This window comes from Castor canadensis, chromosome 11, assembly GCF_047511655.1.
Source record: "Castor canadensis chromosome 11, mCasCan1.hap1v2, whole genome shotgun sequence".
Taxonomy (NCBI): domain Eukaryota; kingdom Metazoa; phylum Chordata; class Mammalia; order Rodentia; family Castoridae; genus Castor; species Castor canadensis.
The window spans coordinates 2,915,175-2,938,019 of NC_133396.1; the positions used below are offsets into that span (position 1 = coordinate 2,915,175).

At 55.2% G+C, this 22,845-nt stretch overlaps 2 protein-coding genes across 2 annotated transcripts; one reads left to right on the top strand and one right to left on the bottom strand.

The window, feature by feature from the left end:
- Window positions 1–788: 788 nt before the first annotated feature.
- Window positions 789–4,702, top strand: Cbx8 (chromobox 8). Its single transcript, XM_020161190.2, has 5 exons — window positions 789–961; window positions 1,348–1,391; window positions 1,568–1,633; window positions 1,735–1,801; window positions 2,254–4,702. Exons 1-5 carry the CDS (start codon window positions 893–895, stop codon window positions 3,139–3,141), a joined length of 1,134 nt encoding a protein of 377 aa, XP_020016779.1. The 5' UTR covers window positions 789–892; the 3' UTR covers window positions 3,142–4,702.
- A 5,224-nt stretch (window positions 4,703–9,926) lies between these two features.
- On the bottom strand, window positions 9,927–18,230 carry Cbx2 (chromobox 2). The gene is made up of 5 exons (XM_020161134.2): window positions 18,125–18,230; window positions 18,001–18,044; window positions 17,009–17,074; window positions 14,736–14,841; window positions 9,927–13,272 (listed from the first exon to the last, which is right to left on the bottom strand). The coding sequence occupies exons 1-5, from the start codon at window positions 18,194–18,196 to the stop codon at window positions 11,968–11,970; spliced, it is 1,593 nt and encodes a 530-aa protein (XP_020016723.1). The 5' UTR covers window positions 18,197–18,230; the 3' UTR covers window positions 9,927–11,967.
- Between the last annotated feature and the right edge of the window lie 4,615 nt (window positions 18,231–22,845).

Here is a 22,845-nt window from a genome sequence, read left to right on the forward strand (position 1 = left end):
TCGGGCCAGCTCGGCTCACAGGGCCCGCAGGGTGGGCCAGGGCAGCGCTGCGCGATAGACCCAGAGCAGGCACACTGATTTGTTAGCGGGATGGGACTAGCGACAGGAGGGGGGGCGTTGCTATGGAGACCGAGGGTCGAGTGTGCGGCTCAGGGGGAGGGAGACGGCAGCGGGGGGAGCGAAGAGGGCGCGTCGCGGGTCTTGGGGTTCGGGCGCGGCCCGCGGCGCCCCAGCACCTGTGAATTGTGCATTGTGCAGCGCGGGCGACTGGGGAGGGGACAGCGCTAGTCCCGGGCTGTGGGGGTGGGGCGGGCCAGGGTCTGCCGAGGGGGCGGGGCCTGGCTGACACCGCCGTGGGGGTCCCAGTGAGAGCACTGAGGGACGTTGAGCTCCGGAGGGACAACTTGGCGGCGGGGGAGGGGGCCCGGGCTAGGACAGAGGGCAGTCCGCCCCCCTAGCCAGCTTCTTAGACTGACAGAGCCCGGACCCGCCCTCCACGTTGCGTCACTTCCGGCGACGGCCCCCACCTCGGCGCGCGGGGTCTCTGGAGTTGTTTCGGACTCCGCCCCCTGGCGATTGGAACGCGAGTCACGTAGCAACAAGGGGGAGAAAGGGAGAGGGGCGTGGCCGAGAGCTTGTCCAATCAGCGCCGAGGGAGCAGGCCTCGGCCGCTTGGCTTTAGCAACGTCGTTAGCAACACGTGGGGCGGGAGGAAGCGCTGGGCTAGGGAGGAGGGAGAGGAGCGCAGCCGCGCGGGCGGGGGGCCGCGGGAGGGAGCGAGCGCGAGGAGGGAGGAGAACTGACGTCAGCGGGAGAGTATTATGGGCTGTCGTGCGCTGGCTGCTGCTTTTCTGCTCCTGGAAGCGGCCAAGGGGGGAAGCGGCGAGTCAACATGGAGCTTTCAGCGGTGGGGGAGCGGGTGTTCGCGGCAGAAGCCCTCCTAAAGCGGCGCATACGGAAAGTAGGTGCCTCGGGCCTCGGGCCTCGGCACCGCCGGGCCCTCCCCTCCGAGCCCGGGTTCCCTCCCCCTGCTGCAGCCCAGCTTCCCTTCCCCCAGGTCCCAGCAGCGGCCGCGGCTGTGGCGGCGGCGGCGGCTCTGAGCCCCACCACTCTCCGTATACTTGCAGCGATGCACAGATTGCATGGGTGGGGGGCGGGGTGGGGGAATGAATGCCGGTGCATGCACTTTGCAGCGTTTCGTGCAGGGGTGATGCAGCGGGCACGTGCCTTTGGCGGTGGGGTTTGGAGCATTCATTTGGTGCATGCATTTTCGCATTATTTCTTGTGTCTTCGTCATGCATTCCTCCCCGTGCACACACACACACATTTTCCCCTTTGCATCCGCAGGGACGCATGGAATACCTCGTGAAATGGAAGGGCTGGTCGCAGAAGTAAGTAGGTTGTATGCAATTCTCAACACCAGACAGTTATTTGGGAGGTTTCTTTCTTCCTCTTTTTCCTTTTACATTGCAATACAATACAAGGCAATGAGAAAAGTTACACACACACACACCCCTTGTCCTCCCTGCTCTCCTGACTAACACCCACTTTTCTTGATTCCCTTTAGGTACAGCACATGGGAGCCCGAAGAAAACATCCTAGATGCTCGTCTACTTGCAGCCTTTGAGGAAAGGTACAGACCCTTCTAAGCCCCAGCCACTTACTTGGAAGGATGCACGGGGACTTCCATGGAGCCCCACTCTCAAACACCCTTCTCTCTCTCTCTCTTTCTAGGGAACGAGAGATGGAGCTCTATGGCCCCAAAAAACGAGGACCTAAACCTAAAACCTTCCTTCTCAAGGTAGGCTGGCAGTGTCCAGTGGTGGGCAGTGACAGTATTGTCACTTCATGCAAAGGGAGATCCTGAGAGTTTGTGAACCACTGGGGTGTCCACACCCGATGCTTCTCTGTAGTTTAGGAGGGAGATCCCTGGCAGCATGTCACCAAGTCAGTGGCAGCACCAAAGAGTGTCTGAGTGAAGGGGCTTAACCACACCAGAATGGCTTTATGCTTTTCCTCATCCCTAGCCATTCCAAAAGGACGTGTAATAGAATACCTGGAGTGTGCTGGCTGTAAATGGCTGCTTCCAGACAAATCCTCTTCCCCTCCCCCAGACTGCCACCACCAAGCCCCACCTCCTCCCCACCCATATAGAACTTCCCAGGCATCAGGGTGAAGCTGGGAGGTCAAGGCTGGAGGAGGGGTGGGGGGGGGCGGGGCCCTGCTTCATTCTTGACATCTCCTTCTCTGCAGGCCCAGGCCAAGGCAAAAGCCAAAACCTATGAGTTCAGAAGTGACTCTGCTCGGGGGATCAGGATCCCCTACCCAGGCCGCTCACCCCAGGACCTGGCATCTACTTCCCGGGCTCGAGAGGGCCTTCGGAACATGGGTCTGTCCCCTCCAGGGAGCAGCAGCAGCACTAGCAGCACTTGCCGAGCAGAGCCCCCGAGGGACCGGGAGAGGGACCGGGAGCGAGAGAGAGAGCGAGAGCGAGAGAGGGAACGAGAACGGAGCACCAGCCGTGTAGATGAGAAACCCAGTTCACCGGGGGACAGCTCTAAGAAACGAGGCCCCAAGCCCCGGAAGGAGCTCCTGGACCCCTCACAGAGGCCTTTGGGAGAGTCAAGCGATGGCCTCAGAGAATACCTCAAGGGCAGGAAGCTGGATGACACCCCTTCTGGGACAGGAAAGTTCCCAGCCGGCCACAGTGTAATCCAGCTGGCCCGAAGGCAGGACTCGGACCTAGTACAATGTGGTGTGACCAGCCCTAGCTCAGCGGAGGCCACAGGCAAGCTGGCTGTGGACACCTTCCCAGCCAGAGTTATAAAGCACAGAGCAGCCTTCCTGGAGGCCAAAGGCCAGGGTGCACTGGACCCTGGTGTTCCTCGAGTCCGGCATGGTTCAGGCACCCCAGGCTCTGTGGGGAGCCTGTATCGGGACATGGGGGCTCAGGGGGGAAGGCCCTCCCTCATCGCCAGGATTCCGGTGGCCAGAATCCTGGGGGACCCAGAGGAAGAGTCCTGGAGCCCCTCTCTGACTAACTTGGAGAAGGTGGTGGTCACCGACGTGACCTCAAACTTTTTGACCGTCACCATTAAGGAAAGTAACACGGACCAAGGCTTCTTTAAAGAGAAGAGATGAATTGCTGGGTGGGGGAGCCCAGCACAAGAGCAGGGGAGAGTGAGTGCAAACTTTGCATAGTGCTTTTTATTTCTGGGTGGGATGTGGTCTTCTGGCTGGTCCTGTCCCTAATTTCACAACCCCCTTGGCCCCTTTATTTCTCCTCCCTCTCAGTTTTGGTTGGAAAATTATCTCTAGAGTTATATTTTCTATTAGATGTAAATATGTTATTTAAGAAAAATATCTAAATATATATATATTTCAACTCTTGAAGTTGTTTTATTAAACAAGGAGAAAGAGAGACATTGAGGTTTAGTGGGGACAGTCTTGAGTTGGGACAGGAAGGGCTCCTTCCCCGAGGGCACTAGAAAGTTGGGGACCTGGGCACTGGGTTTTTAAGTGTCTAGAGGGACTCAGCCTGCCCACCTCACCCTCCCCCCTTCTCCACAGTTCCAATGCTAGACTCCTGGCACCGAAGCCGGGCCCATTTTTTTCTCTTCTCCTATTGGCCAGCCAGGCCAACAAAAGGTTGGCCTCCCAATCAGAAAAAGGGGGTGGGGTGGGGTCAGCCTAGTTTCCTTTTTTCTATTTTTTAAGATTAAGAAGTCTATTAGGGGAAAAAGTGTTAACTTGAATAACTTTTTCGCGTGTGTTGTTGAAGGTAAAAAGTCGCAGGTGGGTGGGAAGCGGTTTTCTCCCTCCCCCCAGGACCACACCAAGAAATGCACTTTACGGGAGGTGCGTGTGCTGTACACGCGAATCGTGTGTATTTGTCATGTGGATAAAAACTCCCCGTTCCCTCGATTCCTTTCCTTACTCCGCAGAGAGAAAAGAAACCCAGCGAAATCTGTTTACATTCCCGAAATGCCAGGATAAATTGGGAGGATTGCGTGTCAGTGCCCAGAGCTCCAGACAGTTGCTTTACAAGAAAAGTGTTCGGGTGGACTTTTCCTTTGCGCGTCCTTTAGCTTCGCCAGAAGAGAAGGCGGCCCCACCTCCCAGGAAGACTTGGACAAGCCTCCCTCCCCTGGGGAGGGCGGGCCCCGCTCTCGGTGGGACGCACAGCCTCCCGCCACCCTGAGTGGCCCGCGGCGGGCGCAGAGAAGAGCTCTGCGCACCCAGGCCCACGCCGCGCCGGGTGTCTGGGAGGGTCAGGCCAGAGTCTCAGCCCGAGCCAGATTCGTGGCCCGGCGGCTGCGGCGTGGCGAGGGGAAGGAGGAGCGAGGTGGGGTTTTCATCCAAGAGTGCGCATCAGAACTTTTGCTTTTTTCCCCCTTTCTCCTCCCCCCCCCCCGCCTTCTTAAAAGCAAAAGCTGTAATTTATAGGCCTTTTAGATTTGCGGAGTGTTCTCTATGTGAACCCGACATTCAAACTCCGCCAAAGGGGGAGGAGGAGCGCAAGTTGGGAGTGGAGGCGGTCCCGGCCTCTCTGGCCTTGCGCTGCGCGGGTCCCGCAACGCCCCCGCCCTGCCGGACTCTGGACCGCGCTGCGCGCCTAGGGCGCAGAGCACTAGTCCTTCTTTGACTCAGAAGCACAAATCTGTAACCCCCCCACCCCCCCCAAATACCTTCCAGCACCGATCTTGCAGCTTCTCCGCCCTCCCCGCCCTTAAAGGGCCAGCGAAGATCCAACTTTCAGGGCTTATCGAGGGTGGGGTGCGGGCCAGGCGCCTCGGACCAAGCACAAACTCTGGACGAGCCAGGCCGGCACTTGGAGTTGGGCTGGGGGAGCCTCGCGGTGGGGAGTGGCGGGGAGGGACCCCAGTCTTGTCCTCTTTCCGCACTCCTGGCTCCCCACCTCCAGCTTCTCGGCCTCTCTCCCCTCCAGACTTTCTTGCCTTTAGGGAGAGAGAAAAAGAGTAAAACGGTGTATTAGATGATTTGGGTTTTGACTATCATATTGCGCCTAAAGAGAAGCCCCTGGATTGGGGATTTTTATCTGCTCGCGTTTGTAAAACTGGTATTTTAGACTTTGTATAAAGAAGCGCCGTTTGCCGTGTGTCTGTTTAAATGTCGACGCTATTTTCAGATGAAACTGCATTGAAGGGGCATGTCTGTAACCGAGTGGACGGTCACTCGGGGACACGCGTCTTTACCTGGCTGCCGTCTTTCTTTCTCTTCCTTCCTCGCTCCCACCTCTCACCTCCCCAGTCGACTTTGCCTCTTCTCTCCAGCCTTCCTCTGACCCTCCCGCCTTCCTCTGACCCTCCCCCCTCCCCCGCCCCTGTCCTGCCATCTGTCTGTGGCGTCGTGTGTGTCTCCTTCCTCGCTCACTCTTGAGACGCTAACCTGGGGTGGGCAGGGGCCGGGAGCCACGTGGCTGGGAGCCTGCAACCGACTCCCAGCAACTTCGCGGGACCTGCGCCTATTGGGCTTACTTAATTCTCAGATTTGTACAAATCTCTCGTTGATCTCCGCCTCATCTCAAGAGTGACGCTTCGGTCCCTATCTTCTTGGGTCGTGATGTCTGTATCCAATACCGCTTTTTACGTGTTTAAATATATACTTTGTAAATAGACACGTGTCTTGGTTTTATTCTTATTTATTTTTCCCCGAGCACAGGGAAGAGGCTGCCTGGGAGGGGTAGACCCATGATTCCTCTCTCCTTACCCATCCCAGACTTCACCCTTGCCCCCTCCCGCCTGAGATGGGTTCGACTCCCTGCAAAGGCCTTTTCCCAACTGGGGTAATCCCAGGGTTGGGGGCGGGGCGGGGAGTGGGCTTGGGAGGGAGCGTTGCAGGGTGACTTTACTTACTAACTGACCTCCTTTGTTTGGGACCTGGGCAGAAGTCAGGAACCCCAGAAGGATTCAGGTGACCTCAGGGTTCCCCTTTCCTCTGGTGGGGCTCCCTACCTCCTGTGCACCCCACCCATAGGCCAAATGTCGCTGGTCACCGACATCTAGGTGCTTAGCAGCCTCGCTCCCTGTCCTTCCTGGCCTGCTCCCCGATGCTGTTGTGCCCCAGACCCACGCAGCTTCCCCATCGCTCCCCGAAATGCAGAGCCTCGCGCCTATTGATTGAGGAATTGAATTCGCGGGTATTGCTAGGCAACTGCCTGCTTGGAGCCGGCGCAGAGCGCGCTGATGTGATTAGTGAACCCGGAGCCGCCGCGCCGCAGCCCCGCGCCCCCCACCCCAGTCCCCACGGTCTCTTAGTCTCTGGTCTTCTTAGCAAGCAGATACCCCAAGGCTGGCAACGGAGTACCGAAGGAGAACAGAGCGTGGGGTGCTGGAGGGGGGCGTTCATGGCTCTTAGGACCCAAGACTTTGCAACAGTGGAGGAGGGGTCGTGAAGCCTGCAAAGGAGAGCCATCCTCCGGATCCCCAAAGAGGCTATCGCGCTGAACCCAATTCTACCTCCCTAGTGCCCCGTAGACGTCGCCCTGCCGGGGAGGAGTCGCAATTCCGGCGCATTCCAAGTGCCCAAAGGGAGGGGCGTAGGCTTAGTCTCATCTCCTGCCCCTTGGCTTAGTACTCCAGGGTCCCGCTGTCGGCGGTGCCCTCCTCGCCTTCTCTTCTCCAGTTCAGTGACCTGTGTGGTAGGTCCTGGGATAAAGGGAGCTGTAGGAAGCCTGAGGCCAAAGAGTGTTGAGTGTCCTTCCGACGTGAGCAGCCTGTGCAAGGAGCCAGGAGGTCCAAGGTCTTAAGCTGAGGCAGTCCCGCTGCGCCCTGGGCAACGCGGGCTCTTTGCTGGGCTCTCTGGCGGACGGGAAGTATCAGGGGATCCAGAGAGCGGGGGCGAGAGGGGGGATGGCCCGGCAGCATTCTGGCTGCGGGGGTTCTGCCTCCTGCCCGCCCCGGGGGCTCCCTCGGGTGTCCTCTCCAGGTCGAGTTTAGGGAGATGGGAGGGAGCTGATCAACCCTGCCTGTTTTCCTTGTTCTCTGGCCACCACCAACGTTGGCTTTGACTAGACGCTTCTTCCGTGGGCTTCTCTTTCTTAGACAGATTCTCCCAGAAAGCGAAGGCCAGGTGTGGGGGCCTTTGGCCAGCCTGGCCGGTTCCCGTGCAACCAGAGGGCAGGGCCTGGCTGAGCTTGGCCCAACATAAACACTGATTGAATGGAATATTTAAGGCTCTTGGCAGAGTCGTGGATGGGGTCCGTTTTCTGTCCCTTTGATGCTCACAACGCATCGTGGAGGCCCTGCACTGTGCGCAGGAGGCTGGCGGCATGCCTAGCTGTCCTATATCTCAGTGGGCGCACCCTCATGCTTTCCTCTTCCCACTAAAAAGTCCTCCAGGCCCCAAAGTGTCTCAGACCCAGCTGGAGCCCGGCGAGGTTCCAAGACGGCCAGGGTCGAAGGCAACTGTCTTTGGAGAGGGTGTGAGCTGGGATCTGGGCTTTCCTCCTGACACTTCAGAGACCGAGGTGACTGGGGGATGCTCCGAACGAGCCGGGTACAGGCGGTGCAATTGAGTTTCAGCAGCCTGAAAGCGCGAGTGGGGACTGTCCCCTACCGCTCCAAAGCGCCGGCCGCCCGAACTTCGTGAGCCGCGCGCGCCCTCTAGAGGCGACGGCCCCAGCCACTGTCCCAGGCGCCACCCCTCCCCCCAGAGAGGCTGCGCCTCGGGTTCCCTGCAGGAGCCGAGAAAGCCTTATCTCCTGCCACCCAAAGGCACCGCTGGGCTCTCCTCACCGAGAGCCCTCTCTGCGTCCTTCCTGAGGCCTGGCCCTCGAGCCACGAGGGTGCAGGGAGGACAGGAGTGTCCAGCCGTTCGGCTGTCCGGATCCTCTCCTCTGAGCCCCGCTGCACCAATCGCGCCCCGGGCTCTCGTGGGTAGATCGGAGGGGTACAGAGCGGGGTTCCTTGGGCGGGTCAGGCCCTTTGCAGCTCACTGCATTCTTCCGGGAAGGGGCGGTGGATTAGGCGATCAGATCAGCTGCACAGAAACTAACAAAGGCTCCCAGTGGTCTGGTCCCCAGTCCCTGTGGGCATGGTCTCTGGGGAAAGGCTGGTTGGCCACAGAGGCCAGCGCCAGTTCCTGCTCAGCGGGGTTCCTCTTTCCTGGAGTCCACAAACCATTTCTGCAGCTCTTAAAAGGCAGAGACAGGACGCTGTGTTCCACCCTGCCCACCTTCTCCAAAACAAAACAGCCTGGAAGGCAACAAAAGAACACACCAGCAGCCAGCTCTGCAAGAACCCATGTAGACAGGAGGGGGGTGCTATCTGCAGTGGGGACTTCTCCTGAACTGGAACATTCAGACCATGGTCTCAAGCAGCCGCGCAGCCAGGGGTCAACGTCCAGGCCCAAGTTCTCTCTTCACTTCAAAGGAAGCTCCATTCTCCTTGGAGCTGAATTTTCATGAATAAATTCATTTGAGGGTGATGCGAACCTTAAGGACCACGGAAGCAAACCATTCCCTTTATTATGAGACACGGGTTAGGGGATGAAGTAGCGGAAGTCAAGACTCCTTGCTTTCCGCAGTGACTTCCTGGAATTTCTTAGCTGGGTTTTTAAAGTGTTGCAAGGAGCCCGGTAGCTTTCCAACATGGTATCTTTGGATACTGCGGGGGTGAGAATATTTTGCTTTCTTTTGACTTTGCTTCTCACAGTGAAGTGAGCTTCACTGTGTATTGCAGCAGTCCTGTCTTCCTCCCGCTGGTGCAAGTAGCCCTTCGCCTCTCTAAGTGTTTTCCTAAGGCTAGGGTTTCTCAGACTTAGCACCAGCACTCTGGAAAGGATCACTTTTGCAGTGGGGCTGTCCTGTGCATCCTAGGGTTTCTCAGTATCCCTGGGAATGCAATGCTAGGGATACCGGTATTACACCTTCCCCCAGGGCGACACTGCCAGACCAGATGCCCGCAGGGATATCCCGATTGTGGGCTGCTGGTACAGGACTCACTCTTAAGCCCCACCACCTGCTTCCAGGGCCATCTTTCCTCAACGAAAGTGGCTAAGCCTTTTCCAAATCTGACATGGACTATTCAGTCTACGTTCAGACGAGTGTTTTGCCCCCAAGGCGGGGAAAATGAAGAGTATTTTGTCTCAGGCATCAGTCATGACGCACAACAGGTCAAAAAGTTTGAAAAAATATTTATTGATATACTAAGAGTTAACAAAGACAAGCACCTTCTGACGTTATTTACTAATGTCTTTTCCCTGCCAAATAAACCAACATTGGTCTAAAGCACTCTGCAACCTATGCTAGTGTTAAGTTTCCTACAAATACCAGAAAACTCCAGGTCTATGAAATTCATTTGGGTAACAATCTGGTTATACAGGCCACCACCTCTTCCTTATTCCAGACCCTTTCCCAAACCACTATGGGCTTCCTGGAGGAGGCATTTCCTTGAACTGGCTGGTCCTGATTAATTATGGGGGCTGGGCTGTCCTGATTCAACAGAATTCCTAAGTTTTTCCAGGGTAATGACATAGTCTTGTTCACTAAGCAGGCAAACAGCCAGAGGTTAAAACAGTTGGAAGTGGCATACATGAATGATACAGATTTCCTAAATTAAAAAACACAAATTGATTGGCGTTATTTCAAAGCTCTGGTCGGCCATTCCCCTCTCCCCCAAGTTTTCTCCTGATGAAACCTCAGGCCCAGAGCTCTCTAGTGGGGTCAGAATTTGGAGTGCAACTCAAACAAGGAATACTCTTTTTGGTACCAAAAATACATACAAAAATACGTCAAGACTTCTAAGCAAGACAAGCTAGCCACTTCTTCCTACCCAGTACAGAACAGACAAACAAGATGGGGTTATGATGCCCATTCAGCACACTCACCTGGAACCCTTGGAAAGAATGAAGCTCAAGTCAAGCTATGCCCGATGCTTAGCTATATATACACACATAGCAGCAAATAAAAATATAAAAAGGACTGTTTTATTTATTGGTAAACATAGAACTCTGAGCATTGGTGCAATTGCCCAGCGGGGGCTCTCATCTGCACACACGCTCTTTGTAACATGAACCGCTGGGTCACAAGCACCTGAAGAAAACACACAACACAGGGAGAAGGCAAAGTGGCTGGGAGTTAAGTTTGCAGACTTAAACTTTGGGATTGAAGTAGCTGGGAAAAAGGCACCAAATCAGGGTTTGGGGAGACCTGGCAGCTGGGGGGGACAGGACTGGTCAACCCAGAACCCAGGGGCAAACATCCTCACTTCTCCAACAGCTCAGAGGACCCCAGGGTCTCCCTACGAGCTTAGTGGAACCTCAAAGGCAGTGTGGTGCCTGGCAGGAAAGCTGCAAAATGAAGAGGCTGCCAGTCCCTCTGAGAGGGGGGCAGTGAGGGGCTCTGGCTGTCTGGGAACAGGAGTCACACAGCAGCTTCCCCTTGCTACCTACTTCCCCGCCCTCCAGCCTGCAGGGTGGGCACTTGCTACTGCAGGCATCACAGCCTCCTTCTGTGAAAACAGGTCCTTCTCCAAAGGCACACTGTTGAAGTCAGTTTGGCCATACAAAGGCCATTTCTTCCTATTTGGTGTGTGGGGTGAGGCACTGGAGGCCCTATAGCCTGGCAGGCCCCTAGACACCAGAGACCACTCGGCCAGGGCTGGTCTTGCAAGGCACAGCTCATCCCTGCAAGGCAACTGGAGTCCAGTCCCACATCTATCACTGCTCGACAGCTTGAGCAGAAAGAAGCTTCCAACCCCCTTCCTCATTTTTGGCATCACAGAAACCCACTGACCAGACTGCTGGTCATTGCTGTCTGCTTGCCCCAAGCTGATGTCTCAGGACAGAAAACCTGATACTGGCCAGAAATATGAATGTGTAGCTCCAAGACTCAGCCACTTGGGGTGCAGAAGCAGGGAGAAGGCAGCAGGAAAGGGGCTCAGAACTTGGGAGTAACTAGAATGGCTGCTCAAACTTTGTCCTATATCCTCAACAACACAGGGATATTGCTTCTCAGCTGTTAGGGAGAACAAGGAACCCCCAAAGGTGGGGGGATTGTCAGGGAAAATGGCACCCCAAAAATGGCCCACCCAGGCAGGGTGGGGCCTGCAGTTAACACCTGCATGATCACCCTCTGGGCTGGTGGGCAGCTTGTGGGACGACCCTAAGAATGTGGGCTGTTCCTTGCTACCAGAAAACAGGGATCAACCTACTAATGGCCTGTCAAACTCATCCCCACTTTTGGCCTGCCCCAAGCCCAGCAGCTTCAGTCCTCAAAACTGGGGTGCACTCTAGTGGCCCTGGGCAAGGGTGTACATCTGGGTTTGGAAGGGAACAGGATCACTTACTCCTTGGGCTCAGGCCCATGGGAAGGAGGCAGCAGTGACATTTGGCTTCTCCTGCTCACACACCTGAGAGCTGGAACCAGCCCCTCCACCAGGATGAGGCTGGAGATGTACTGAACCAGAGCTAGACAGTACTGCAGCCACCTGTGTATGGCTCACGCCAGGCTGCTGAAACCGTCCTTTTACCCCAAGCCCCAGACTAAGCTGTGAGGAACCGAGTCCTGCCTCTCGCCCGTGAAGCCCCAACGCTGCCCTGAGAGGGAGGGTTCTGCCTGCTCTCCCCTCATCTTTCCCTCTGAGAGGGGAACTAGTTGCCTAGAAGCCGCTCTTCTGACACAGCCCCTAGCAATAGGAGCAGGGTGGAGTTGGGTCTCACTAGACCTGGAAGGGTGACTCAAGCAATCTGTGCTGAGGGAAGTTACTGTCCAGCAGGCGCCTAAGCCAGTGGCCACCAGACTTCCTGAGGTGACAGGGGAGGGCAAAGTAGAGACCTCAAGAGGTAGGATCACCAGGGAAGGCTAGCCCCAGCACAGTACAGAGACAGCTCCCTGCCCTAGGTCCCAGGACAGGGTGGGGTCTGGGTTACAGGTCACATATTCAAACAAAACCAGAAACTGGAAGGCAGGTCAGACTAGCCACGGGGGGGGGGGGGTTGCCAGTCTCAGTAATGTCTCAGGTTGAAGAAGCCCACGCTGGTGGGGGACTCCTTCACTGTGACAGTGATGAGGTTGGCTGTGACATCAGTGACAAAGACATGCTCGATAAGGCTTCGGGTGGGTTTCCAGTCGTGGCTGGTCTGAACAGACACGGACAGGTTCTGTCCAGCGCCTGGCAGTGAGGATGAGTCAGGGTCCGAGTCAGAGCTGCTGTTCTCCTCACCGGTGCTCATTTCAGACAGTGCAGCAGCCTTGCGGACTTCTGGGGCCGCAGCATGGCCGTCCTGCCCACTGGGGGCGACACTGCCCTTGACACTGTCCCTCTTACCCGAAGGGATGGGAAGAGCTGCCGCCCTGGAGGCCAGTTTCTCACCTTTGCTGGTGTCTGTGGGCATGCCGGCCCCACTCACCCCCGTGGGGCCACCCCCAATGCCCTTCCCTGCAGCTGGGCTGGTGGCAGGGACAGCCTTGGTGGCTGTGGCATGGTGAGCAAGCAGACCCACCCCAGGCATGCCGTTCTTAACGCTCTGTAAGTCCAAGACCTGCAGGCTCAGCTCCTGGGTAGGTGCTGGCTGGGAGCCCAGGCACCTGGCAGGGGCCTTGCTGCTGCTGTGGGGGGGCCCCCCTGTGCTGTTCCCTTTCTGCTCTGCAGCCCCGCTGCCAGGGGCCTTTGGGACTTTGCTTCCTGGGGGGCTGACCCCCAGCTCCCCTTTCTGCGTCCTCACCTTGAGGTCCAGCCCGAGGCCACACTTGCTGGCAGCCTGGGCCTTCAGTGCCAGTCTGCTGGCGGCCTGGGCCTGACTCTGGCTCATCCGATTCATGTAGTGCACAATGGAGCTCTGCCAGCTGATGCCACTGCGGTTGGGGCTGCCAGCCATGCCCTTCATCAGACTGGCCAGGTTCTCCGGTGTTGCCATGTTGCTGGGACCCCCACAGGCCTCTTTGGCGTGGGCCTTCAGGGCTGCTAGGCCTGCCACAGGGGCACTGAGTGGAGGGGGTAGCTTGCTGGCTGGGGCCCCGAGATCCTTCCGGGCGGTCTTCAGCACCTTGGTCAGGCTCACAGGTCTCCGGGTTGCCTTCTGGTCTGGGGGCAGGGGCTTGCGGCCCCGCTTCTTACGAACGGGATCCTTAAGCTCAGGCTTGGCCACCAGGATCTGAGCTTTCTTCTGAGGCACCGGGTGGGTCTCGCGGCCTCGAGGGCCCCTCTTGGCATCTAAGTCGCTGTCATCTTCTTCGTCTGAGGAAGAGGAGGAAGACGTGGAAGAAGAGGAGGAGCTACTAGATTTGGATCTAGAGGGAGCGTCAGGTTCCTGAAAAGACAAGGGGGACGACATCAACCTCTGCCGCCTGGTCCCTGGTCCCTGGTCCGGGCCTCGGCCCTGTGTGCTTCCCCAAGCAGCCTCAGGTGAGCACTTTGAGGCTGCAGCTGCTGGAACTTCTTTCTACACAGAGAGTCAGCCAGGGAGGAAGAACTCACCATTTTCTTCCAGAAAGGATTTCACAAGACCTTAAAGATTCTGTGCCATACAAGACTAAAGGTAAAGTAGAAAGCACAAAGCCTGAGTGAAAGCACACTGGTCATACTCCTGCACTCTCAGGTTTCTGGGGGACAATTTGGCTCCAGGCTGCCTGGTACAGAACTGGTGAAGGGAGCTGTGTCCAGAACACAAGTCACATGTCTCATGGGGTTGAGGAGTGCAGCACTTTGTTCTCAGAACCAAGTGGATCTTGCTTTAATCTCCCTGGTCCCAAATCCAATTTCCCCACGTCTTCCAGCACCCAGCTAAACAGACCACAGTGTCTTTCTCTAAGCATCACCCCAAGTACTAAATAGTGCTGCCTGTTGGACCAGAATCTGGCAAGATGGCTTCAGGGCGACTGAGCCAACACTGGTTTCCTGTGGCACCGCTCTCTTGATTCAAATAGGGGCTGATCCTGTCAAACCAAGAGGGCCCCAGGCCTCCTTGGCAGGTACACCAGCCCAGCCACCCCACAAAAGTCCCTTCTCTCAGTTAGCAGGACTTCTGCAGCCTGCATCATCTGCAGGACAGGAAGACTATAAAGATAGGTGAAGTGAGGGTAGACCAGACAACAGGATTCTTAGGAAATTCACCCCTCCTAGAAGGGCCATCTTTGGAATGACTGAGCTTGTGGCCACAGCCTGCCAGGTGCAGGGACTGTGTCCAAGTTTCCTTCCCCACCTTGTTTCTGATCTGTCACAGGAGAGGTGATGCCAACAACACTAGGATATGTAACAAATACATACATATATGTGTATATATACCCGTGGGTGCAGGGAAGCCCACCTCACTGGCCATCATCGCAGTGGGGAGGGACAACAGGTCATCCTTGAGAAGGCCATGGCATCACTGCCCCTCACCCCCCAGTCTCCTGGCTGCTCAGTCAACCCTGCAGGGCCTGGCCACCTCTATTTAAATGCACTCAAGAGCTGGATCTGAAGCAGCAGCACAGCTAGCTACCTTGTTGACTCACATCTACGAGATACATTTATGAGCACCTACTGTATACACATTTCCTGTTCTTTTCTGATCCCCAATAAGTCCTTTGGGGGGGAGTGCAGAATGGACAGCACTTGAACAGGAAGCAGCTTGGGGGGCTCCTGGGGTGAAAGGAGGGGCTGGCAGAGGCCTAGAGAGGTAGCACAGATGGAGGCCCATCCCCACCATTCCCCAGTTCTCAAACCTCTCCCCTGGAGCAGTGTGGGAAGGGAAGTAGCCCAATGGAACGAGCACACAGGCCTGCAGTCACCCACCTTGAGCTTGGAGCGCCTGCTGCAGGATGACATCACCGTGTGCTTCCTTGGCCTGCCCCTTGGCCTCTTGCCTCTCTTCCGGTTCTGCACCTCCTTGTCATGTTCCCTGAAGACGTATCACTCATCAGCATGGAGAAGCCCTGTGTGCAGCCCCCTATGGCTTCAAATACCCCCACACAACTCCCATGGGCCGCCCTGCTAACGTGCTCTGCAGCAGCTCACCCTCAGTTTTGCTGCAAAAAGCACACCCTGTCAATCAAATACCCATGGCAGAGGTCCAGACCTCATTCTTTGCAATACAGGTCAGTGTTATTTTTACAGCTATCCCATGTTTGGCTAAACACAAGTGGGAGGCAGGAAAAGCAAAGCTGGCATAGACTCAGCTCTAGTTTCCTCTTAACACAACTTTCTGTAGGTGCAATGTTTTTTTGAAAATTCCAGCATGGCTAACCAAAGTGGCTTTTGGGGTCGTTCGTTTCAACAGGAAGAAACCAGGGAAGGGAGCCCACAAGGAATGCTGCTTAGCACCTGCCCAAGCGCAGGAAAACCCTCACCTAGTCCACTGGCCAGAGGCACCCAGAGTTCCCTCAGTCCCACTTCAGCCTGCCAGGCTCTGAAGCCTGCTGGCATCCCCTGGTTTCCTCTAACACCTCTCTGTTCCTGAACGCTGCTCTTGATGGAAGAAATGCAAGCGCCCAACTCTCAAGCAGCAGGGGCTCAAAGCCACGTGCCGAGTACTGAAGGAAGGTAGTATTTCATGCTACCTCCTCACCACCACGCCCGTGTTATGTCTAAAAGAGTCCCAGTACTAAAACAGGCAAGCATCACCTCTTTGGGGCCTGCAAGGTGATCTCTTTAAGGTTATCAGTACCATCCCTAGGCAAAGCTCCAAAGTGGTCTCAACTCCCACCCTCCTAAAAGATAATGGGTGTCACACAAGAGCCTGTGCCCACAAAACTGCGAATCTACCGATCCCCTTACATGCAAAAACCAACCCCCTACCAACACCACAAGCAAGTCAGTGGCAGCTCCCAGGATCCAGAGGGATGTCCTTTCGGTGGATGGGAAGCAGCACAGCATCTGGTTTTCTTTTTCCTGTGATATAATTCAGACCATCCCATGGTGGTACCTCTTGGCTATTTCAGCTCGCATCAGCTCTAATCAAAAGCTAGATCAAGGACAAGCTTTTTTTTTGGAGACAGGGTCCTGCTAAGTTGCCCAGGCTGGTTCCAACTCCTCAGCTCAAGTGGTCCTCATGCTTCAGCTTCCCCAGTAGCTGGGACTATAGATATGCACTAGTATACCATCTTTCGGCGGTACTGGGGGTTGATCTGAGGGCCGCTCACTTGCTACGCAAGTGCTCTACTACTTGAGCCAAGCCCCCAGCCCTCCAAAGACACCCCCTTAAATCAAAGAAATGTATCAGTCCTCAGGAGTGTGCCAAGCTCCCTGCACCCCCACGCTTACAGGCCCAAGTCATGAATTAGAAGCCAATAAGTGAACATAGTTTGGGCTACCTGAAAATAAGCCTGCCAGACCAACCCCAGCAGGGAAGGCTTCTGAGCAACCCTTTCATCCGCGCCCGTCCACGGGGCTGGCTTCCTCAAAGGGGAAGGTGCTGGTCCTACCACCCACATCTTGCTTTGCTCATGGACTTCACATACATTGCTCACCACCCTTTTCCCTGTAACACCTCATAGAGGCCTTTTAACCCAGGTCTCCCACCTAAAAGAAGAAATGACACGCAGACGAAAACACAGCCTGAGTCTGGCAGCCCAGAGCAAAAGGAAGGTGCTGTTCAGGACATAATAGACATCATTTCATACTGTACGGTCTGGCCCTTCTCCAAGGCTTCTCTGGCTGCATGGCACACTCAGGCAGAGGCAGTACGGGCCTTTTTATGGCAGGCCAGTGACTCGCCAAGACAAGCCAAAACTGCTGCAAAAAGGAACGAATGCCGAAGTTTCTTTTTTCTAATTCTAAGTCTGGCTGTCAGGAAGACCAGAGCCACCCTTACTGGGGACTCCTGAGGTATGGACACAGAGCTGGCCAGGGGAAGGTGGGAGAGGGACTAACTGGGGGCCTCAAAGCTAACTGCTTTTACAGACAGCACCACCTTTATAGACAGCCCTAGAGGTGGTAGAGGACCTGATGGTAGAGGCGCCCGAGGACAGTCTTGCTATGAGACCTCAGATGCCGGAAGCTACCGGCACCATGCAACCAACCACTGTCCCTCAATTCTCCCAACTCATGTGTGCTGTTAACTTTCTCACTTCTTCTGGAAGGCCAGGAGCAGCCTCGGGTCCAGGATGTTCTCCTCTGGCTCCCAGCTGTTATGTCTGGAAAAGTAAGAACAGAGCCTGGTGAGACACCAGGTTCTGACAACAGCCCATGGGTCACCCTGACAGCTCCTCCAGCTCCTCAGGGGGGCAAGAAAGCCCAGACCCAGTCCCCAGAGGCCCTTAAAACCAACAAGAGCCCAAAGGGAAACTGCCACCTCAAGTCCCCAATTAAAACAGGCCACAAGAGGACGCACAGTCTGCACCCGCCGCCCGCATGGGAGGGAAGCAAATCCCAATAAAACGCAGAAGTTGCAGAAGGGAATCCCCCAAACCCTGGCCCGGAGCCAGGGAGGGAAGGGAAGGCAGGTCCAGGACGCAAAGGGGGAGGGGGGCAAGGGGCGCAGACGCAGCCCACAGACTCAGAACAATGTGGCTGGCGCCCCCGCGAGCACAGGGGCTGCAGGGGAAGCACAAAAAGGGGGTGGGGTCCAGGAAGAAAGAAAGAGGGTGCGGAACTGCTGCGGAGGGAGCCCCTTCCGGGGGAGGCCAAGTCCCCTCCTCCCCATTAAAAGAAAGAAAGAAAAAAAAAAAAAAAAAAAGGGCCCTACAATCCTCAATAGGAAGCTCAGGTTACAGCGGGGTAAGTACGGACAAGTAGAGGGGGGCTTGCGTCTCGCGCCAGCCGCGGGCGCATGCAACAAATGGGCGCGGGAGTCGCGCGCGACGCGGGGGCGGCGGGACCGTGGGCCGGGCCGGAGCGTGGGGGGATCCGAGGCTGGAGACCACCCAGCTCCGCTCCCCGCGGGCTCGTAAACAAAGGGCAGCCCCGGGTCGGGCCGGCGCCCCCCGCCCGCAGTGAGCGTGGCGACTCAGCGAACTTCCCGTCCTGACCGCGCACACCCCGGAGCCCGCGAGGGTCCCCACGCCGCCCCCACCGCAGCGAGAGGCGCGCGCGGGAAAGCGGGCCCGCCTCGTAGACTCACTTGGAGGACCAGCCGCGCCACTTGACCAGGTACTCCAGCTTGCCCTGCGGGGAGAGAAGAGCGGGCGGTGAGCCGCGCGGCGGGGCGCCCCGGGAGCGGCGGCGGCGGGCGGGGACGCACGCACCTTGCGGAGCCGCTTGCTCAGGATGCACTCGGCGGCGAAGACCTGCTCGCCCACGCTGCTCAGCTCCTCCATGCCGCCGCCCGCCCGCGGCCCGCGCCCCGCGCCCGCCGCCGCGCGCCCCGCCGTACACAAAGCGCCGCCCCCGCCGCGCCCCGCCCCGCGCACGCGCGCCGCCCGCCCCGCGCTGCCCAAACCCGCCGGGCCAATGGGCGCGCGGGGCGGGGCGCGCATTGTTCGCGGCGGCTGCGCCCGGCCCGGGCCGGGGTCTGCGGGGCCTCCGGGAGGGACGTTTCGTGTGCGCGGAGCGGGGGCACCGCTGGCCGCGGATCTGCACGTCACCCCGTGTCCCGCCCGGCCCCGGCGCGCCCGCCTTCCTCCCAAGTCTTCCCGACCGAAAGCCATCGTTCGGCCCGAGGGGAGGGAAGCGGGGCGCGCGCGGCGCTTCCTGCCACCACCGTCTAGGGGCGCTGCTCGGGCGCGGCCCCACCCGCCCCCCGACTTTGAACTGGGTTTCTCTGAGTCAGGAGGATTCCGCCCTGTGTTGCACGAGAGCAAAATGGGCCGCTCCGGGGAGCGTCTGGGGGGAGGATGGGGAGAGTACCAGGTGTGTGTGTGTGGGGGGGGACGGGCAGCCAGGCCCTCCTCTAAAAGGCCAGAGGAAAACGCCAGCCACTTGGGGGAGAAGCCAGGAACTGTTCCAAGTCTTAATAATGGCTGTAAAAGAGGGACCCAAACCTCCAAGTTTTAGGGCACATGTCGGAGACAAGCAACCGCCCTTCGTTGCTTTCAGGATTTTGGTTACGTGAACGTGGGCGGGAGGGGTGGTTTGGAGAGCTGGGTGTGACTTGGGACTCGGTCACTCACAGTCCGCCAGGGTTGGCCGGCAGAGTCCTTTGGATCAATTGCCCGCGGTAAAAAAAGACACCAGAAGGTGGTCGGAAGCAGGGGGTGGGGGTGGGGGTGAGGGGTGGCCCAGGTCCTCCCTGGTCCTCCGTGGTCACGGTGTTCAGGCTCCCCTGGCTTCGATTTCCTTTATTTTCCCGCTAAAACACGAATTCCGTTGAGCAACCCTCCCTCTTTCAAGCTAATTTGCATTTTGATTCTGAGCGAGTCAAGCACAGAACGAAGGAGGTATACATTAACCCTAGCTTTATTTGCAGTTCAGACACTGGAAATTCATTTTCTGGTTTTGTTTCTCTCGTGAACGCAGCTGGAAAGAACTCTTGCTGAGCAAATCAAAGAGCCGGTTCTTGTCAGGAGCCCGTCTCCATATAATCGTGGCCATTGAAGGCAGACTTATGAAGGATTCTGGGAGAGAAATGTATTTTTTGGTTTTAACAGAAAGGCCTACTGTAGAAAGCCGTCTTGCAATTTATTGGTGTTCTTCAGTTTTTTTTTTTTTTTGCTTAAATGGGTTCCGTTCATTTGGTGTTGTAGAGAGAACTTGCAAACTCAGCTGTTTGCAAAGAAGGGAAAAGGAAAATTTCCTAGACAGTGGCGATTGCTCACTTACGGGGCTGTAGCGGACAATCCTTGTTTTGGGATAAAATAGGCTTGAGGAGAGCCGCCTGCCGTCTCCCAGCTCTTTATGTCTGTTTTGTGCAGCAAGGCAGTAAACTGTCAGCAGGGCAAAAGTACATTTATTGTAACTCTACAAATAGCTGGGACCATCTCAACCCATGTTTCATTGCAGGATTTGTATTGTGCATAAGATGTAGCACTGGAATTGTCCAGTTTCCTTGTTGATACTTACTTTTAAGAACAAAAAGCTTTTAAAAAGGAAATTCTTCTACTAAGAAACAGTCTAGAATCTGATACTAACACATTGAAAAAAAATCAATTTCCTGGAAGGCTTACCAAATATGTCATCTATCTAACTTGGAATGCCCAGTTGGGGAAAATTATATTTAGGTAATTCATTTGGAGAAACAAATCAGACAGACTTGACTAGACTGAAGCCATCGGCTCAACGTGGTGAAGATATGATCCAAAATTTGGGAAGTGTTCCTTAAATGTTGTGCCAGGAGTAGGCAGAAGGGAGGAAGGCACCCCAGCTAATTGTCATGTCAAATATGTGAACTGAAACATTTTGTCTTCTGCTCCTCACTCCCATGGTAAGAATTAGTAGGATAAATTAGAACTAATTCCTCTATTATTCATTCAACAAATGGTCACTGAGCATTATTCTCTACCATGTAGGTACTGTTAGATATGGGTGTAAGTTCACAGCAGGTCTGCCTGGTGGGACTTGTATATGCGCTGGACACGCCCGAATTCAGGCTGTCCTACACGGTAGCTTTTGGTCATCTGCGCTACTGAGGAATTAAGTTTTAAATTTAAGCAATTTAAATTTAAATAGCCACTGGAGGTTTATGGTCACTAGAGGATAGGTGACACAGGTCCATAGGAATACAAAGAGATGTACTTTAAGGATATTTTTAAGTGAAGGTAGTCCAGTTCTGTAAGTTAATTCTGGAGCATGAGCAATTTGCCTGCACTCACATTTATGCTTAAAGATAGATCGGGATATTTAAAACACGTGTAAAAAAAAAAAGGGATAGAACTATGAGCACGAAGGAGTCTATTTAGAGAGTAAACACTTGGGCTAGTCCACTTTTGGGACAAGTAACAGTGTGGACGAGTCTTCAGTTAGTAATGACCGATGCTGCTAACGAAGGGTAAGTGTTGTCCTGGAGGCTTGACTGGAAATCCGAGATTCTGAAGGAAGGAACCATATGCTTGTGTCATTCTGAAGTCAGTGGAAAAGCCAGGAATTGAGACGGAAGCCAGGGACCCTGGATTTGGCAGTTAAAACCAGATCACATCAGAAAAAGCTTACAAAACCGTTTCACGGCTACTTAGTTTATCTAAAAATACACTGCCTTGCTGTTGCCATCCAGGAACGCTGACTGAAAAGAGTAACCTGGCCCTGCCTGTGACGGGTCTGTACGGGTTTCGCTCAGGATCTAAGACACGTATCACAGTATTTAATATTTACAGTGATAACTGGTCCTCCTCCTCCCCTCCATTTTTGCAAGACTGAAGGTCTGCCGGCTGTCTGTACATGTGGTGTCGTTTCTGTGTATGTGATGGATAAATACACGAGCTTGACACCCAGGGTTTGCGTGTCACAACTCAAGTGAAAATAAGCGCAGTTGGAGTCAGGATGCTTGCTGAAGTTCACATGCTTGCTTTCAGGTTGCCTAAGCTCCCCCCTGGGCACACAATGCAATTATTGATCCCTGGGTTGCACCCTGAGATTCTGAGCCAAGACACCCCGGGGACAGTCTGCAGCTGTCACTGTTTAGGACATTTCCTGTCCAAGCCCTCATTTTACAGATGACGAAAAGGAATCCACAATTGCTTCCTATACGGGACTGTTTAACCTGGTCCTGTCTTTTTTCATCTCCTGGTCCTATCCAGCTGCCCCTGGCTGCCTGGTCCATTTTAACATTCTAAAGACCTGCCCAAATGGGAGCCCCCCGGATCCTGGGGTAGGGGAAGTGAAGGTACATAGTTATAAAAGATGAGAAGTACACAGGTGACCCCTTAGTGACATTGCTTTGGAGACAGATGGCAACCCCCATGGGAGGTGTGCATTGCTCAGGGGTTTTATTTCAGAGGGTGCTGTTTGTTAGTCTGGCAATCAGACCGGACTCTCCTTCCACTTTCTTGCTATTAAAATAGCGCCAGGCTGAACTTCTTTATCTTTGTATGTACAGAGTGCTTGCACAGCTACAGAATAGCGAGCAGAGGTGCTGAATTAAAGGGTGTGCGGATCTACTTCTGTGTGCATTGTTTCTGAACTGGCTCATACCCCAGCTTCTGTCCCCCAGCCCAGCAACTCTGGCTCTTAAGTCCATCCAGGGGATTTCTGCACACACTTCCTGCTTGGCCAGTGGAGTGGGCTAACACAACCTAATTCCAGTGCCCGCGCATCTCACATTTGCTTTTCCTCAAGACCTGTGCCTAGCTCAGAATTGTCACAGTGTAAGATGGTTTTGTGGGTGCCGTTTTCCAATGAAAAAGACATTGTTTTAAATTAACTTACAGTTATGAAGGTCTCAAATCTTGGAAGTCCTTATTTAAAAACAAATGACTAGTTTAGGGACTCACAGAGGAGTTTGGTAACTGTCCGGTGATGGCGGAGGTGGTCTCCACGTTCATGGTCAACGCACCCTTGGAATTCTGAGAGATGGATTTGAGAACCGGGGTCCATACACCTTTCTGAATCAAACCCATGTTCTGTTTCACCCCCTTCATCAGCTGGGTTATTTCTTATTTGAAAGAACTCAGAGATGTGATTCAGGTCACACGCACATACCAACTGATCTTCAGCCTTGCTGCTTCTTGATAGGAGAATGAAGAATTAATTCCTACTGAAATGGAGACCCTCTGTTTCCCTGCTTCTGGCAAGACTTGCTTGAGACCAGAGAATTGCATTTTGGAACCAGGCACATTTAGAACCACAAGGAACCATGAAAATCCCATTTTGTAGGGAGGGAGGACAGGGTGAATCACAGAGTGTCCAGGTTGGCTGGGCAAGTGAGGATATGAACCTGGTCCCCCACTGTGCAGGGCAGTCTCTGGCCAGCCAGCCTCTCACCCCGTCCCCTCTGAGCTCTGCTTCTCCACCACCATCAGCCCAGGTGGCTGTCACGTTAGCCAGGGTGGGGCATGCCTGGTGCCAAATTTGAAGGATTCAGAGGGACGTGGATTGG

Bases quoted from the DNA above. Each gene is read 5' to 3' on its own strand.
- Cbx8 (XM_020161190.2), top strand. From the start codon at position 893: ATGGAGCTTTCAGCGGTGGGGGAGCGGGTGTTCGCGGCAGAAGCCCTC. The intron at 1,392-1,567 runs GTAAGTAGGTTG...GATTCCCTTTAG, and splicing joins TGGAAGGGCTGGTCGCAGAA to GTACAGCACATGGGAGCCCG. The intron at 1,634-1,734 runs GTACAGACCCTT...CTCTCTTTCTAG, and splicing joins CTTGCAGCCTTTGAGGAAAG to GGAACGAGAGATGGAGCTCT.
- Cbx2 (XM_020161134.2), bottom strand. From the start codon at position 18,196: ATGGAGGAGCTGAGCAGCGTGGGCGAGCAGGTCTTCGCCGCCGAGTGC. The intron at 17,075-18,000 runs GTGAGTCTACGA...TTACTTTTCCAG, and splicing joins TGGCGCGGCTGGTCCTCCAA to ACATAACAGCTGGGAGCCAG. The intron at 14,842-17,008 runs GTGAGAAAGTTA...ATACGTCTTCAG, and splicing joins CTCCTGGCCTTCCAGAAGAA to GGAACATGACAAGGAGGTGC.